General features: G+C 44.6%; 1 protein-coding gene across 1 annotated transcript in view; it reads right to left on the reverse strand.

Moving 5' to 3' along the window:
• Positions 1–13,481, reverse strand: part of RRM1 (ribonucleotide reductase catalytic subunit M1) — a 135,888-nt gene that overhangs the window by 65,937 nt on the left and 56,470 nt on the right. Inside the window, exons 12-13 of the mRNA XM_033949190.1 lie at positions 3,443–3,644; positions 1,617–1,766 (exon numbers count right to left, since the gene is read on the reverse strand). Of these exons, the coding sequence (XP_033805081.1) occupies positions 1,617–1,766; positions 3,443–3,644 (352 nt within the window). The remainder of the gene's footprint in view (positions 1–1,616; positions 1,767–3,442; positions 3,645–13,481) is intronic.

The following is a 13,481-nucleotide window of genomic DNA, read 5'->3' on the forward strand; positions in this document are numbered from 1 at the left end:
CTTACTGCTGAGGCTCCTCTAAAAAAATATGGGGAGGTGGAGGAAGTGGGGGGAGGGACCCCGCTCGTGACCCGCCGGGTTTGACACCCCCGAGGTCGGACGAACCCCCAAACAGAGTCCGTCCAAGCTCCGTCCGGCTAAAAACAGGGACAATAAACCCCTAAACAAATTCCAACAGCCCTACCAAGGGAGATGGGTACAGATCACTCAACACCTGCTGGAGACTGAAAGAAGACTGAGGGAAATAGAGAGGAGGGGCTAGGATATACTGTCCCAAAGTTTTGTTTTCAGTCTCCACCTGCTGGTCATGATTAGATATATACCCAATCGTAAAGTTAACCTCTACTGGTCTGGAGAGTGCTAAAGAAATTATTATTATTATTATCATCCAGCCAGACCATCTCAACTTGCCTGCAGATAGGAACAGAGGAGTTCTAGATTGGTCTGGCAGGATTGAAAAAGATGATCAAGTAAACTTAAATTTCACCTTTTAAGTGGCCTCCTGATATGGAATTCTTTGTTTTAAGGTAATTCATGTTTTATTGATGCACAATCAGTAAATACACAAAACAAAACAATGGTTCAACAAGATTGAGAATACCAATAGTACAACAAACAGGTTTGTCAAAGAAACCCCCAGCTCCCCCCCCCCACCCACTCCCAAATGCAAACACTCCCCCACCCCAGAAACCCCTTACCCCCACCCCGGGTACCCCTATCCAGTACCACAAAGATAGCAAAGAGACTGCTGAGCTAGCTGTGTTCTTATGCCACTAGCAAACAGCAAAGAGGACAACCCCCCAACTCCCCCCCCCAAGAATCGCTCCCCCTACCATCCTACGTACGGACAACACTCACCCAACCATCCACATTCAGCCAAACAACACACCAACCAACCCATGTAAATAGCCAAGGACATACGGTATCATCAGCTAAAACGAGTTTAAGACCAGACTTCTGGCCCTAGGGGAAAGCGATTGAATTAGAGTCCCAGATCTGCAAAAAGACTGTTTCCCGCTTGAATGACGAATTCTTTGTTTTAAAAAGCTGAAGTTTCTATACCTTCTTTATGATCCAAAGAACCACCTAATGTAGTTAGCAGCAATTCAAAAAATTAAAACCAAGTACATCCTAAATACACATTAGAACAAAATAACTGTGCACCAAATATTAACTATCAGTAAGCTTTTTAACACAAATCAGTGAAAAAATATCCTAAATTTTCCAAATGTAATCCTTGATTGCCAAGAGGCAGGACTGCAATATTTTAGAAAATATTCTAAGTGCTAATTGTGCATATGTAAAGCTGTTACTTCATATTTATACAAAATAAACTTATCTGAGATAAGAGAAAGAGAAAAGGTGAAAAAATGTATTTCGTTTCTGGTTTTGCCTCATTGCTTTTATGGATTCATGCAAAACTGATCTTCCTTTCTGGCCTGAGCCATCCAGTAACCCTAATTAGCTACATTTCACAAGGATCCCTACAGTGTAACCAAATCAGCACTAACCGCTAACACGAGGCAGACTGCTTCAGACCCATTATCTAACAGTAACGAATGTAAAAATGGATCACCTCAACACTCCTTCCCAAAATACACCTGTAGCTCCCTTACCTCTGGCACTGGATAGAAGTTGATGTCGATAATTTTGTTCAGATTTCTGACAATGACCTTGGTTACCTCGGCCAGCTTTGAAAAATCATAGGTACGTTCAGGTGTTACATACATGTTGAGGGCTATGGATGCCAAATTACAAACAGCAACCTAGAGCCAAGAGAAAAGTCAAAAGAACAAGTCATAATTTGGTAAGGTTCCAGTGCTTCCTTTTCCACAAACAGAGAACTGGAAATGATATTCAGTCACTTGCAGGCTTAATCTAAGGGACAAGACGTTGCTTTAACCGACACATTACAAATGGAGCTGGCTAAAAAAACTGTCCATAAAACGATTGCCATGTCAATCTGTTTCAATGTGCAGAAGTAAAAAGTCATATAAAAAAATGATTGGTCAAGAAATGTTATAAAATTAGTCCACTATAAAGGTATCACCCTTTCTCCTTCCTTGATAACACAGCAACCATACTGCTTTACAGAAAGAGGCAGATACCACATACAGCCATAAAAGCAAAGTCCAGCAAGTATTTAGATTGCCAACAAAAAAAATACCACCTTAGAGGCTATTTTGTTTAGTGACTATTTTCTTTAAAACAATGTAAGTACAGTCAACCCTTGATTTAATGGGTTTAGGATATATTTAACAGCTGACATTTCAGAGGCAGAATTCCAAAACAGAACAATTAAAATTTATTTATATGTATGTACATTATATACAGTATTACTGCAAGATATGTAGCTAAATTTGTTATTTTTAATAGGAAAACTAAATTACGTTTGAAAATCCTGTACATAAAATTTAATATTTTTTTGAAAATTTCAATTTGACAGACAGCTCCAACCCCCAATTAGTCCACTAAATTGAGGGTTGGCTGTTTTTGTGCATAATGAAGATGAAAAAACAAACCTCAGGACATCTGACAGCAGCTACCCATTTCAACATGTAGAAACTCCCACAAATTCTTTTCTGGATATCAGAATATATCCACCTATATAAAACCTAAGAAGGTCCTTCAAGCTTCGTTTCTAGCAATCCCAGAAAGTAAATAGTTTCCAAACAGCTTATTCTGGGGACAAGTAGTGGATTTTCTCCAAGTCAACCTTAATAATGGGTTATGGACTTGTGTAAACCTTTTTATTAATTTCAGCTCCACGAACAGCTTTTATCTCATCTTCCAGCAATAAGATTTCAGAGCTTAACCTCTACAGATTAGGCTATGCTTGCCAACAGCCATTTCCACTGTCCTTCTATGAATCTCCATGTTCCTGTCCTTATTAGTCACTTCCCTCTGAATCAAACCCTTTTCACTAGAGTGATAGCCAAGTGTAAGGCAGCACAACAGAGCCGACACTTACAAAAGCATTCAAACATTAGGCTAGAGGACACTTGTAAATGGCTCACAAGATGAAGCACATTTACAAAAGGACAATGCCCCATGCACACTTACCCCCACTTCTACTTAAGTGTAACACTTTTGACCTTATCCCAGTAGTAAAACTCATGAAAGTCTAATCGCAATGCACTGGGTCAGACCAATAAAAAAAGACTGAAGACTTGGCTGCAGTGATGTAAATTCAATCAGTTATTTTCAAAAAGGATTCTTTTGCTTTAATTTTAGAAGGCCACTCTGATATTCTTCTCCTGTGACTGGCAGAATAGGCCTCACCTAGTTAGCAGAGACTGCTTCACAAATCACATGAGATATGCTGATCCAGCTTTCTATAGCCACACAGTAATCAGAAGAGATTTCTTGGCTCAACCATAACTCCTTTGCCTTCTGTGCCCACCCCAATTGACTTCTATTTGAGCAAGACAAGTTTTCTAACCTCATCTGGGCCCGTGTACTCTACGATCTCTGTACACAGGTTACTGCATTTGATGGTTCCAAGATTCTGCTGGTTACTCTTGCGGTTGCAGGAGTCCTTGTACAGCATGTAAGGCGTTCCGGTTTCTGTCTGAGACTCAATAATGGCATACCAGAGTTGCTGAGCCTTTACAACTCTGCGGACACGACCTTCTCTCTCATACCTGCAGCAGAAAGATTAACTCATCAGTTTGCAACAACATTCTCAGCCATTGCCACTTACTGCTACTTTAAGAGTCATTCACATTTCTTTCCAACAAATGCAAGGATTTTATATATGTGTCACATCTCCCTTCAGCCATCTCTTCTCCAAGCTGAAGAGCCCTAGACTCTTTAACCTATCCCCATCCCCTTTATCATTTTGGTTGCTCTTCTCTGTAGCAAGGGCATACCAGAAGACCAATCTGGGGTTGTGTGTGTGTAGGGGGGGAGTCCAAGCATTTCCTCTCAGCTTTCTTTCCCCCACCTCATGCCTTTGCTGGTGGGAATGCCCAAGCACTGCCAGCCAAAAAGATTCACCGGCCAAGCCCCTGCTGCCTTCAGAAGCGAGAAAGTCAACCAGATGCTTCAACCGCAGATGCCACCACTTCTGAGCATGTGCTAAGTGCTGGCATTCGCAGCTGAAGTAGCCCTCAAGCATCCTCATGCCGAGGCAGCATGGGCAGGGGTTCAGCCATTCATCTGGTGCCACAATTTTGGAGGGGGGTCTGAACTCAAAGTTGGGGGTCCCCAGGCCTCAAAGACCACACCACTGCTCTGTACCTTTTCTAATTAAATTGTCTCTTTTGAGATATGGTGACCAGAATTGAATACACTATTTCAGGTGCGGTCTCACCATGAAGTGATACAAAGAGTTTTGTTCTCCATTCCTCTTCTAATAATTCCTAGCGTTCCATACCGAGCAGAGGACGTTAACATAGCAATGACACCTAAATCCTTTTCTCCTGGTCAGTGATTCCTAACGTGGAACCCTGCGTCATGTAACTACAATTTGGCTTCCTCTTCCCTACATGCCATCACTTTGCACTTGCTCATATTAAATGTCATCTGCCATTTGGAGAACCAGTCTGAGTGAGCACATAGCCAACCCCCCCCCCCTTTTTGAAGCAGTAGTATTAGGGGTCCCAATGAAACCATCCTGAAGGTTTGATTGATAAAATACTTGTTCAGGGCCCTTATATCTCAAATGAGCCAGAATCTTCTCATTTTCTTTGTGATCAGGAAATACTTGGGATAAAATCCCTGCCTTCTTTCTCTGGTGGAACATGTTTTTACCACATTGGCTTCTAAGAGAGAAGAGTTTCTTTAAGCTTTTCATAATACTGAGGACTTGATCTTGATGCTCTAGGGGGGGGGGGGGACTCCAATAATTGGACAGTATCCTATTTGGACTATCCTGAGAACCCACCAATCTGAGGTTACAAGGGGCCAGTTATAGGTTACAACCTCCCCGATATCGAGCAGGAGGGAAATGGCAGTACTTCAATGAGCAAGAGGCAGGCAAGTAATAAAAAGGCTTTATTAAGAACAAATGCCTTCATTTTTTCTTAAAATTCCCATGTAAACGTTGGTGGTAACCATTATGCTTTTTGGGATCCCCTAAGGCTGGAGAATTTCCTCACTGGGAAACCAGCTAGACATCCCCCAGCTAAGGATGAAACCATTGCTTCCTGATGAGTTGGAGGAGATAAGATAGTATAATTATTTAATTTTTTTGCCTGCATATGATTTTTCATATTGTAATTTTCTTATGCTTTAATTTCTGTCTCCAAGAGTCACAGATTGGTTTTGTTTATTTAATGGATAATATTTTAATTATTTTCCTCTTTTTCCTGTTTATATTAAGCATAAAGCACAGTTACTTACCCTAACAGTTGTTATCCATGGACAGCAGGCAGATATTCTCAACAGTGGGTGATGTCACCGACGGAGCCCCGCAGCGGACAGCCTCGAAAGCAGACTTGCTTGAAGATCTTTGTAAGAGCTTCCGAGTGCTGCACTGCGCATGCGTGAGTGCCTTCCCACCCGAGTTAGGGCGCACGTCTTCTATGAGGAACCTCAGTTCAGAAAACCTAGCTAAGAAGCCAACCAGAGGAGGAGGGTGGGTTGTGAGAATATCTGCCTGCTGTCCCTGGATAACAACTGTTACGGTAAGTAACTGTGCTTTATCCCAGGACAAGCAGGCAGCATATTCTTAACAGTTGGTGACCTCCAAGCTAAGCATAATCGGATGGAGAGAAAGTTGGCAAGTTAAGAAAAAAGATTTTGTAAAACAGATTGGCCAAAATGGCCATCCCTTCTGGCGAAAGTATCTAGACAGTAATGAGAGGTGAATGTATGGCCCGAGGACCCAGTGGCAGCCTTGCAGATTTCCTCAATAAGAGTTGATCTGAGGAAAGCTACAGATGCCGACATTGCTCTAACTCTGTGGTCCGTGACTCGACCCTGAAGAGGGAGACCAGCCTGAGCATAGCAGAAAGAGATGCAAGCAGCCATCCAGTTGGAGATAGTTCACTTCGAGACAGGGTGCCCCAACTTATTTGGATCGAAGGAGATGAAAAGTTGTGGGGCTGCCCTGTGAGGTTGAGTCCGTTGCAAGTAGAAAGCCAAGGCACGCTTGCAGTCCAAAGTATGGAGAGCTACTTCTCCAGGGTGAGAATGAGGCTTTGGAAAAAATACTGGAAGAACAATAGATTGATTGATGTGAAATTCTGAAACAACTTTAGATAAGAATTTAGGATGAGTACGGAGGACCACCTTGTCATGATGGAAAACTGTGAAAGGATGATCCGCAACCAAAGCTTGTAACTCACTGACTCTTCGAGCAGACGTGAGGGCAATCAGGAAAACTACTTTCCAAGTAAGGTATTTGAGATGAGCCTTATCAATTGGTTCAAATGGAGGCTTCATCAATTGAGCCAGGACAACATTGAGATCCCAGACCACTGAAGGTAGTTTGAGTGGTTGATGAACATTAAAAAGTCCTTTCATAAAGCGGGAAACCACAGGATGTGCAGACAAAGGTTTCCCATCAAGAGGTTGATGAAAAGCAGCAATCGCAATGAGATGGACTCGGATAGATGTAGACTGAAGTCCCGAATGTGATAAGTGAAGTAAATAATCCAAAACAGAAGCCAAGGAGGTAGACATTGGCTCCATATGTTGAGTGGAACACTAAGCAGAAAATCTAGTCCATTTCTGGCAGTAACACTGCCGAGTGGATGGCTTTCTGGAAGCTACCAAAATATCTTGTACAGACTGAGAGAACTGTATAGAAACATAGAAAATGACGGCAGAAAAGGGCTATAGCCCATCAAGTCTGCCCACTCTATTAACCCTTCCTAACTACTCTCCTAGAGATCACACTCAGGTGAGTCTGTTAGGTTGAAAGGTACCAAGCTGTTAAGTGTAGAGACTGCAGATTGGGATGAAGTAAGGATCCTTGACTCTTAGTAAGCAGAGAGGGAAAAACTGGTAGAAGCAGAGGTTCCCTGATGCTGAGTTGAAATAGAAGGGAGTAACACGGTTGTCTGGGCCACCGATGAGCTATCAGAATCATGGTGGCATGGTCCATCTTGAGCTTGATAAGAGTCTTGAGAATCAGCGGGAATGGAGGAAAGGCATATAGAAATTGGTCTGTCCATTCCAGAAGGAACGCATCTGCCTCGAGGCGATGAGGAGCAAAACTGAGGCAGCTTTTTGTTGAGGGGGAGACGCAAAGAGGTCTATCTGAGGGGTCCCCCATTGAGCAAACACCTGACGTAGAGGCGGGGAATTGAGTGTCCATTCGTGAGGTTGCAGAAGACGACTCAATTTGTCCGCCAGGCAGTTGTGCTGACCTTGAATGTATAAAGCTGAGAAAGATGTTGCGATGGATTGTCCAATCCCACAGCTTCAGAGCCTCTTGACAAAGGGAGTGAGATCCCGTACCTCCCTGTTTGTTGACGTAATACATGGCGACTTGGTTGTCCGTCCGGACAAGGACTACTTTGTCGTGAAGAAGGTGTTGAAAAGTTTTGAGAGCATTGAAAATTGCTCTGAGTTCCAACAGATTGATGTGACAAAGACGGTCTGCAGGAGACCAATGGCCTTGAGTGCGGAGACCGTCAAAATGGGCTCCCCATACGTAGGTTGACGAGTCGGTTGTAAGGACCTTCTGATGAGGTAGGTTGTGAAACAGCAAACCTCTGGAAAGATTGGAAAAGAGCGTCCACCAGTGGAGAGATTGTTTCAACAAAGGAGTGACCGTAAGTTGTTGAGAAATCGGGTCGATAGCTTGTTGTCACTGGGATGCCAGGGTCCACTGAGGTACACGAAGGTGAAGTCTGGCAAAAGTAGTCACGTGAACTGTAGAAGCCATGCGACCTAGTAAAATCATCATTTGTCTCGCTGAAACTGACATGAGATGAGACACCTGATGGCAAAGGCGAATGAGGGTGGCCTGACGAGGTTGAGGCAGGAATGCTCTGAGCTATACCGTGTCCAGAATGGCCCCGATGAACTGGAGAGACTGAGACGGGTTCAGCTGGGATTTTGGAAAGTTGACTTCAAACCTCAGACATTGGAGGAACATAACAGTCTTTTGGGTCGCTGCAATAACCCCTTGTTGAGAGGGCGGCAGCCTCTACCACCACAAGACACTTCGTGAAGACTCTGGGGCATGAAGCGAGGCCAAAAGGAAGAACTCTGTACTGCAGATAAAGGTTTCCAACCCTGAACCGTAGGACTCTGCGAGAGGCTGGATGAATGGGGATACGAGTGTAAGCCTCTTTGAGATCCAGAGAGCATAGCCAATCTCCCTGATTCATCAGGGAGTATAGAGTTGGTAAAGAAAGCATCCGAAACTTCTCTTTGACTAGAAATTTGTTGAGGGCTCTGAGGTCTAGAATGGGTCGCAAAACCCTGTCTACTTGGGAACTAGAAAATAACGGGAATAAAAACCCTTGTCCCGTTGATGTAAAGGGACTTCTTCGACAGCTCGAAGGCGCAGAAGAGCCTGAGCTTCCTGAAGAAGGGGAAGTTGCAACAAATTTGAAGGACACTCTCTTGAAGGACGATCTGCAGGTACCTGAAGAAAGTGCAGAGAGTACCTTTCTCGAAGGATGGTGAGAACCCAGAGATCTGAGGTGATCAGTTGCCACTGGGGATAAAAATAGTGAAGACGACCTCTGATGGGCAGAAGAGAATTCTGATGTAGGGCGATTGGCATGCTCAGAATGGGAACGTCAAAAAGACTGAGCTGGTTTAGTTGCAGCAGGTGGTTGAGCTTTCTGCTGCCGTTGTTTCTGTGGTGGCCTTCTAGGAGGAGGTCTGGAGAAAGCTGGCATCGTTTTCTGAGGATAACGACGTGGTGGTTGTTTGTATGGCCGAGCAGGAGTCTTAGGCTTCGGCCGAATCAACGAAGCAAAGGAGCGCTCATGTTCAGAGAGGCGCTTCGTAGCAGCTTCAATGGATTCAAACAGTTCATTTCCCTGGCAAGGCAAGTTGGCTAGGCGATCCTGCAAATTGGGGTCCATATCAACAATGCGGAGCCAGGCTAGGTGACGCATGGCTACTGCAAAGGCAGAGACCTTGGAAGAGAGCTCAAAGGCATAATATGTGGCTTGTAGCATGAAGAGGCGAAGTTGAGACAGAGTTGTGATAATCTGCTTGAATTCCGGAAGACACTGCTCCTCAAGAGCCGGGTAGAATTTAGGCATCAATTTGAGGAAGTAGTTGAAATAAGTAGTGAAAGTGTAGTTATAATTCAGAATTCGGTTAGTCATCATGGGATTTTGATACAACCTACGGCCAAACTTGTCCATGGTACGGTCCTCCCTGCCTGGCGGGACCGCTGCATAGATTTTTGATGGATGAGATTTCTTTAAAGAGGATTCCACAACCAAAGACTGGTGGGATAATTGAGATTTTTCAAAGCCTTTGCAAGGTACTGTGCGATATCTGGATTCCAGCTTGGATGGAATAGCATTAATGGAATAAGGAGTTTCCATATTCCTGATGAAAGTTTGCTTCAAAACTGGAGTCATAGGAAGGTGCAAGGTTTCCTTGGGTGGATGAGGCAACTCCATATCTGCCAAGTATTCAGGAGTGTATTTGGAATCAGAATGGAGATCCAGCTGCAAAGCTTTCCCCATGTCGACAACGAACCTGGCAAAAGAGGCAGACTTCAAGGTCGAGGCATCTTCCGGAGGAGTGCGAGACCGAGGCACTGCAGAGTAGGAGGGAGAAGCCTTTCTGGAATACCGAGATAGAGGCTCCGAGTCCAGGCGCACAGTGATTGAGGAAGCTGCACTACCTGCGTGAGGAGGAGTCAGTGAGTGTTTGCACTTCAAAACCCTCAATGGTGAAGTTTCCAGGGTTCGTGGAATAGATTGGGTCGAGGCAGGAGGAGAAGACTCCCTCGGAAGCGGTCTCGATGGAGGAGTCCTCGACCTCGATAGACTTCGAGGAGAAACAGCCGGTGTAATAGCTTTTCGAGACTTATGTTTAGATTTACAACCAAGTTGATCTTTGCAAAACATAAGTCTGACCATGTCTCCCCACTCCTAGCCAAACTTCACTAGCTCCCAGTGATTTCCAGAATCCATTTCAAATGCTCCTGCCTGGCTTTTAAGATCATTCACGGCATCTTTCCTCCCTTAATCCCACTATCTTATAACTCCTCGAGTCCTGACTCTACCAGACCCGCCCAAAGGTATAAACTATCCTTCCCCTCTCTAAACGGTTTTTGCTATGCAGGCAAACTGGGAAAATCCCTTCTCTTCAGAATCACAGGTCTTTGGAACGACCTTACTACCCCACTGCGGAACCTGGGCTCCCTCCAATTATTCTGCAAGCAACTGAAAACCTGGCTTTTCACTAAAATGTAATTCTATCCCCCCTTAACTCTTCTCTTCTATATATAAGTTCATGTAAACCTTTTTTTTCCTTCTCTTCCTATATTTTAAGTTCTTGTAAACCATGCCGAGCTCCACATCCGTGGAGATGATGCGGTATATAAACTTAAGGTTTAGTTTAGTTTAGATTTGGAAGAAGTCTCAGGAGCCCTAGATAAATGAGGCATAGAAGTCTCAGTATCCAAAGAAGGCGAAGGTTTCTTTGGCAGAGATGTCTCTTTAAGAAGCTTTGAAGCTAGATGCCTCGAATGCCTCGAGCGATGCTTCGGTCGAGGCTGAGGAGACATTGTCCGAGGAGTAGGTGAAGAGTCACTGGATGAGAACCAGCGAGGCTTCCGAGGCTTGCCTCGAGGTGCTTCGACAGGAGTCCCAGACTGCTGCTCTGGCTGGCTCGAAGGAAGCAGGGTCGAGGACGGAAGGAGTTGAGCCACGACCGAGGAAATCTGAGTGGTCAGAATGGCTTTCAACATGTCCTCGAACATAGGCACCAAGACAAAAGGATCAGGCCTCGAAGGTGCAGCAGTGCGCTCCAAGGAGGGCGACCTCGAGGATAAGTATTCCCGATGATTGGAGGCACACTTAGCTGGAGGTCTCGAGGAGGCTGGCAGGATCGTAGATACGGCCTGGGATGCCTGAGACTCTGGGGGCTTCTTAGAAATGTAACCTGAAGGAGAGACAGGAGACTTACCCGTCAAAGACGACTTCAGAGGAGGTGCCGGCGAGGCCTTCAAGACCGAGGCTGTCAAGGTCGAGGCCTTAGTGGAGGCAGAAGCTGATGTTGAGGTCTTAGATGTCGAGGCCGTCCCCGAAGCCGAGGTCGAGGCCTTCTCAGGCGGTTGGTCTATAGTGCCAAAAAGTTGAAGAAAATTGGCACAGCATCGACGAAAGACCCGAGGTGGAAGGGTTGCACAGCGCAGACAAGCGTCGGGGCAATGTTCAGGACCCAAACAAACCATACACTGACTATGGGGATCAGTGATGGAAATGGTCTTGTTGCACTGCCTACACCTTTTGAACCCGGTAAGAGGCCGGGACATAGAAAAAATAAAGTCCGACGTACCGAACGAGATGAGCAGCCGGGTCTGACTGAAAAAAGAAGAGAGTCGAATAAACCTTTTTTTTTTTTTTAAAGAAAAGAATGGTAAAACGCGAGCACAGCAACTTAAATATAAAATCATAAAAAAGCCGTGGTGAGAGAAGGCAACAAAGGCTGCAGAGCTGAAAAGAAGAGGACTTCTCAGCTCCGTGGAAAACGTTGAACTGAGGTTCCTCACAGGAGACGCGTGCCCTAACTTGGGCGGGAAATAACTCACGCATGCGCAGTGCAGCACTCAGAAGCTCTTACAAAGATCTTCAAGCAAGTCTGCTTTCGAGGCTGTCCGCTGCGGGGCTCTGTCGTTGATGTCACCCACTGTTGAGAATATGCTGCCTGCTTGTCCTGGGATAAAACCTAATTTAAATGAATTAACACATGCTTTTTTTTTTTTTTAATTTTTTATTCATTTTAAATCTTATAACAAGTGCACAAGATTACATCATTAAAAACTTTACTTTTTTTCTTTAAATTAACATAGTGCAGGCACCTTTGAGAACCAGAGGTGTCAGCCTATCTGCTTTGGCAAACAGAGGTACCTAGCTTCAAGATACCCAGCAAAGCGTAACTAGGAGGGAGGAAATATCGTGGGGGGGGGGGAGGGGAGTTAACACTTCTGGAGCCCTGCATGCCAATCCAGTAGAAAGGAGAGAACATACCAAGGTGGCTCTTTTCTCCACAACTTTTTCAGGGTTAGGTTTGTTGTTTTATTTGTAGCTGCAAAAGAAAAACCCCATGGAACCTTAAAGCTCAAGAATCCCATAGGGCCCACTGACCAGAACTGTATAGGTTTACCATTGCTACTGTCTGCTGAGACTGAGAACAGACTGACATTCTAGGGACTGCACAGCCTGTTTATACCATGACTTGAATCTCTGTGGTTCTCTATCTGCTGGTAGGACTCCAAAACCCATCTGTGCTGATCTAAAAGGATTTCATTGGTAGAAGTAGGATTTCTACTGCCAGCTACTGTGATAATTCTTGGAAGAGGCAGCTAGGTTGGCAATGGTCCTGAAGAGGGTCTTAAGGGTGTCACTATACTAACAGCAGCCTCAGATTCTCTGCATGGCACAGGAAGATGGCAAGCTTTTCCTGCACTTCAAGTGTAATGTATGGGGCTCTTCTACCAGGTGAGTCTGAAGTGTACCCCCTCCACCGAGGCCTGGGTCCAAAAGTGCACCCTGAAAATAACCTCAAACATGTGGGCTGAGCTGGAAGGAGAGACAGGTGCTTCAGCCTAATCGCTCTGGAAGCAGCAGTGTTGCTGAACAAACAGCTTCTAACCCACAGCTCGCCTTGGAATGTTGCTACTATTTGGGTTTCTACCAGGTACTGCCAACCTAGACTGGCCTCTGTGTGAACAGGATACTGGGCTAAATTGACCATTGTTGTGACCCAGTATGACTATGTTCTCTCTCATAGAAACATGATGGCAGATAAAGGCCAAATGGCCCATCCACAGTAACCATTATCTCTTTCTCTCTCCGAGAGATCCCACCAAGGCCCTTTTGAATTCAGACATAGTCTCTGTCTCCACCACCTCTTCTGGGAGACTGTTCCATGCATCTACCACCCTTTCTGTAAGAAAAAGTATTTCCTTAGATTAAGATAGCTGGCGGTATATAAAAATAAAGTTATTATTATTATTATTATAACCTCTTAACTTCATCCTATGCCCTCTCATTGAAGAGTTTCCTTTCAAATTAAAGAGACTTGGGGTGTATACTCCCCCGTGTTGCTATTGAAATAAATGCTGCAGAGATTTTCTGATGTCTTGAAGTGAGGAAGCAACTTCCCACTCAATATTCAAACCACTTTCAGGAAAAGGACTAAAACAGAAGTGAACTAGGGAAGGGGAGAAGAACTTAGACTCAAGAATATTATCCCTGCTCCAGTCCAATTCAGTAATTTTATGCCCTTTTTTAATGGGGTTTAAAGCCTCAAGTGAGATATCCCTCTTCACATGATGCCAAGCTCTCCAAGTGGGTCAAGAGTTGTAGTCAGTGTATCAC

This window comes from Geotrypetes seraphini, chromosome 6 (genome assembly GCF_902459505.1).
Source record: "Geotrypetes seraphini chromosome 6, aGeoSer1.1, whole genome shotgun sequence".
In the NCBI taxonomy this organism is placed as follows: domain Eukaryota; kingdom Metazoa; phylum Chordata; class Amphibia; order Gymnophiona; family Dermophiidae; genus Geotrypetes; species Geotrypetes seraphini.